This window comes from Montipora capricornis, chromosome 3 (genome assembly GCF_036669925.1).
Source record: "Montipora capricornis isolate CH-2021 chromosome 3, ASM3666992v2, whole genome shotgun sequence".
In the NCBI taxonomy this organism is placed as follows: Eukaryota; Metazoa; Cnidaria; class Anthozoa; order Scleractinia; family Acroporidae; genus Montipora; species Montipora capricornis.
Genome location: NC_090885.1, coordinates 44,803,704 through 44,808,703, shown reverse-complemented (window position 1 = coordinate 44,808,703; position 5,000 = coordinate 44,803,704). Strand labels below are relative to the sequence as shown.

At 40.2% G+C, this 5,000-nt stretch overlaps 1 protein-coding gene across 1 annotated transcript in view; it reads left to right on the top strand.

The window, feature by feature from the left end:
- Positions 1-3,620: 3,620 nt before the first annotated feature.
- The window catches only part of LOC138043250 (fibroblast growth factor 18-like), a 46,273-nt gene continuing 44,893 nt past the window's right edge, over positions 3,621-5,000 (top strand). The window contains exons 1-3 of the mRNA XM_068889426.1: positions 3,621-3,867; positions 3,957-4,038; positions 4,137-4,305. Coding sequence (XP_068745527.1) covers positions 3,824-3,867; positions 3,957-4,038; positions 4,137-4,305 — 295 coding nt within the window. The 5' untranslated portion in view covers positions 3,621-3,823. The remainder of the gene's footprint in view (positions 3,868-3,956; positions 4,039-4,136; positions 4,306-5,000) is intronic.

The following is a 5,000-nucleotide window of genomic DNA, read 5'->3' as shown; positions in this document are numbered from 1 at the left end:
GCCTATTTTTTCAGCACCCGTACCATTTTTACCCGTGCTCGGACTACCTCGCCGAAGGTCCCAGCACGAGTAAGAATTTTGGTTCGGCACGGATGAAATTTGGTACCGACAGGTTGTTTACACTGCAAACTTTATCCGAGCCGAATCTTTTTTTTTGGGACCCGTGCCAATTTCACCCGAGCCGTGCCAAAAAATTTCTGTAGTGTAAACCGGGCTTCAAATTATTTACTACTGTTATAATTTCTTAAGGAGGCAGTGCGGCCCAGTGGTTAGGGTGCTTGCCTTGAGATCCGGAGATTCCGGGTTCAAGACGGCGGGTCTAAATCACAGGTCACATTCCACAGGTCAGTCGTTGCAGGTCATTGTTTTAACTTTTGGAAAGTAATCCTAGCCCGCAATGTGGCTAACCCTAGGCCTAATTAGGGTTTTTAGGCCTAGGGTTAGTCAAATTGAGGGTTTTAGGTCACTTTTACAAAGGTAAAACAATGACCTGCAACGAGTGACCTGTGAATGTGACCTGTGTTTTAGACCCGCCGGGTTCAAGACCCACTCTGACCACTTGCTGAATTTGTTCCTGGTAGTCCCTGGTTCAACTTCCCAGCTGCACTTGTAAATAGCCAACTGGTTTGCCTCCGGTCAGTTGGGATTCTTAACAGCTGTTGTTGTGTTCTGTTGTTTCGTTGATTGTTTCAGATTGGTCCTGAAAAGCCCCTATGGGGAGTGGTCAATTAAGTGTGTATGTATGTATGTAATTTCATTATGTTACTTAATTAATTTATTTATTTTTGTGTCACTTGCGGGATATCCTTGAGGGTCTGAATGTAGATGTAGATGAATAATGGCGACGACCAAAATCTTTTTTTGTTGTTGTGACCATCTTCCAGCTGAAGGATATTCCCTCAGGATTCTCCTTCGGTTCCTTGTGACGCAATAGATGGATCGTCCTCCCAATGCTTGAAGACTGAGTTGTGGGTTTAGCGATAACTAATAAAAATATCTTGTAAGTTTACAATTCCTATACTTTTAGCATGACTTCTAATTGTTTATCAGTTACGCCTTTCAGTTTACGCAGTTCCTTGTGTTCCCAATGTTGAATTGCATACCCAAAGACCACGCTTCAATTCAAGAAACAAAGCCCGAGTTGGAAATTTTGTCTTTTTCGTAAACAAAGACGATAATGTGCGACACACAAGTGATATTTGCCTGCCGTCAAAACAGGTTTGAGCTATAGACTCGTGTCGGGTTTAAATTTTTACTGGCCCTTCTCAGGCATTGAGATTGTTCCGACTAGTTTCCGATGGCAAACTTGTGTGGGATTGAGGTTCAGCTGTTTGAATAAGGGAGCATGCAAAGAAAGTGACCTACTGATCTCTCCCGCCCAGCAGAAATTAATGCCACCAATTCTTGATATATCACTCATTGGACTCAGTAAAGCACTTCTAATATGCAATTGCACGATCAAATTAAAAGGACAGCGTCGATCGCGGTACTCAGTCTAGTCAGAAAGGGTTCCTGGGCATCAAAATATTATTTTGAATATAACTATATTCATCCTCGCTATCCGTGTTAAATTTCAAAAAAATCAGGGTGCAGTAACGTGTCTTGACCCCTTACATTGCAGCGACATGCCGTTAATGCTTCCTGGTGTATGGTTTTATTTTTAATATTTTGCTGTAACAGTCTTTCGTCCGGCAGATGGTGATGACAGAACGGCGGAAGTCAAGTACATGCGACTGGTGCAAATAAATTACCCCCATCGCCATGGCAAGAAAAATATCATTTTATCCCACACTTTCCGCCCGCCCCAACATTCTCTTTTATGCGTTGATCCATGCGGGCGCGGCTGTGATAAGGACTCACGAACATACAATATATCATATTTAATGCATATTAAATGCATTCTATGGCATTTTAATTTTTTTAATGCAGATATCACCTGTTGTTTACGACACAAGTTTCATCTGGCACTAATAAGGTCCTCAGTTCCCCCAGAGCGGAGTCAAGCAGTTCTCTAATGAAACTGGGTTTGTCTGGTAAATCTCCAAAGGATACCCCAATGCCCCCCAATGGAATCAAATACAAGTTTGAAACGGTTCATAACTTTTCCTCTTAAACTGTTGCAGATATTACCGCCTGTTTTATGAAATTTGGAAACGCTGTCCGTCATCATCTTAGCTTGGCAAACTTAACTTTCTTGTTATTCCGGCTTCATACATGATCCTCCCTAAAATATGATAATGGAAGCTCATGGTTGCGAATCTTTTGTGCATAAGAGAACAAAGTTTACCAGCAATAAAGAATAATGTACGTTCCAACTTGCTGGAATTTAAATAGTGTCATCAAAAAACTGCAACTCAGTACATCATTCAGTTCTCTGTTTTGGGGATACCCTTCCTACATACCCTACGGACAAAAAGGAATCCAACTTCTTGCTATGGGTGCCACTGACTTAGGTGGTCACGCTTTTGTATTCAAAGCACTTTCACTCAAAAAAAATGTTTTTAGGAATAACCCTGACAATTATGCCGGAAAAGTGACAACGCAAAAGGCAGAGTTAAGCGCTTGTTATTAAAGACAGATTGGTTATTGAAATCTTAGTGTCGACACTCCAAATTTCATGACAGACGGCGTGATTATGCGCGCTAAGAATTGTTTTGAAACTCGGGAATAATTTGGTTAACCATATGCGCCTTTTATGCTATTATTAAAAACACGTTGGATTCAATGGAGTTCCTCGCATTTAAAGCTTATGGAATTCACTGTAAATCCGGCGAGCTCCCTTGGTTCATCTCCTACTTGCGTCCAACAAATTTTACATGGATTCATGCCGAGCGGCATACTGTGGCAGGAATAGCCGTAGAAAATTGCATGTAATGAAAGATTGCCTGAAGAGATGTTCTTTGCGGCAAACTGTGCCACGAATTTTAATCCGGAATAATTCAACGGGAAAGGGCTGAAAGAAAAGCAAGAATGTCAAATACCAGAAATTGGAGTTAAAGGTTGCAACGGAGAAAGGAGGATAGTTACATGAATTTGTTGATGGTCATCCTTCAAAAGAAAAATTAATACACAACCTCGTCTAATGTCCTAAATAACTATGGCTAGGTACCCATTAAACTTAGTCATTTCTTTAGTAATGTTCACTAGTCAGAAAAGTCTTGCGGTCAAAATGAAACGGAAAAGGAAACGAAGAAACAAGAGCAAACAACTGGGAGTGTAAACGGTGGCTTTGTTTTCATCGATCGTACTGTGCACGAGCAGCTACTTTGAAAATCATTTGGTGCCATATGTGTTGGATCCACGGAAACATCAATATCCGAAAATTCTTGATCCACCGACCTCGTAAGAAAGACTTTTAAATTAATCTAGTTACCGCATCGTGAAATTAATGTACGGGGGTAATCACAGCAATAAATAGTTTTATAAATTTATATCTTGATTGCGAGGTTTTTGCATCTATTCCAGAGTTCGTAACCTCAAACATTCCCTTCTTGAGGTCACAATTTAATTTACCACATATTGCGGGCAACGTTCTTTACTTGTTTGTAGCTTTTGTTTTCTAGAAATCCGCCCTCGAATTTCATCTCAAAGACAAACAAAGGCAAGCTTTCTTTCCACGTAACATGACACCTTTGCAAAATTCACACTGCCATCGGTGCAGAGCGTTTCCTATTTGCAGTCGTCACGCTGATAAATGTCCACAATACCTCCCACTTGAAGTTGTGGCGAGAGCCATATAAAAGCAGACAATCGATAAAATGTGCATTGCATTCGCGCGGGACATCTGAACACCGTCTACTGACACAGCCTCACTGCGGAGATCATGGAGATTAGACCCTTGAGTATTTGTGCGCTGATTATGAGCTTGTAAGTCGACAATTTGATATGAAATATTCAATTCAAATATAAACCAGACACACGTGTGATAGCGAATGATAAAATCTCGTATTTTTTAGCCTTCCGTTAACTTTTGGCACCAGTCCTGTGGCTTATCGGGATAAAATTTCGTCTTGCTTACAACTGAACAAGTCAATAGAGGTGAGATGAGATTTTGACGCTTTCAGTTTCATTTAAAAATGTGATCATTGACGAACTCAAGAAACGTTACCTATTGCTTTCTTTCTTTTTGTTCACAGATTTATGCGAGAATAATGTGCGGATTTGTGCATAACGAAAGTCTCAAGACGGACAAGAACAACCCCCCAGTAAAGAGAAAAGTTCTGCTATATTCAAGAGCTTCCCAACTCCATGTTCAAATAAAAAGATCAGAACTGGACGCGCGTGGTCAAGACAGTTCAGAATATGGTAGGGAAGATGTATAAAATATTTCAGTAGCCATGTGCAAATTGAAACTGAGATCTTTCTTAACTTGTTTTTAGAGTAATTGAGTTACTTTCTTACCGGAGTAAATAAGGTATTTCTATGGACCATCATAACCCGTTGCTTTGAGAAATAACATCCAGAGACCATTTGACACGTTAGTTCCCTACGGTGAGCTCCAACTATCATTTACGCAAAGCAACAACAGAAAGTTCTAACGTTTAAATTTTGCGGTTTGTGGTGATATTTTATAACATCGTTTGAGGAACAAGTGTCCACCTTTTTCAAGCGTTATTCATCAGTTGTCAAAAAACCCAAAAGTCAACCCTAACGAAATTACGGCTTCCCTTCGAGTTCAAAATACATGCCTTCGGCTGAACTGAAAATTGACAAAATTGCCATCTTTAAGAAACAGGTCCAATGTGAATGAAATACAATTAGGATCAGATACGCTATTTCAAAATTTGTGATAGAAAACTGACTCATTTGGGATACTTAATCGATAAATGGGTAAACCGCCAAAGGGGTCAGAACAAATGAGTGGTCTATTTATGCATCAAGAGCGCTTTTGCTTACTATTACTTGCGATTTTCTCAATCGCTTCGTTGCCAGTATATCATCCTTTGTGCTTAAGAGGCAAGCGGATGAAAAAAAAACCCGTTCCGCTATGATTTTTTTCT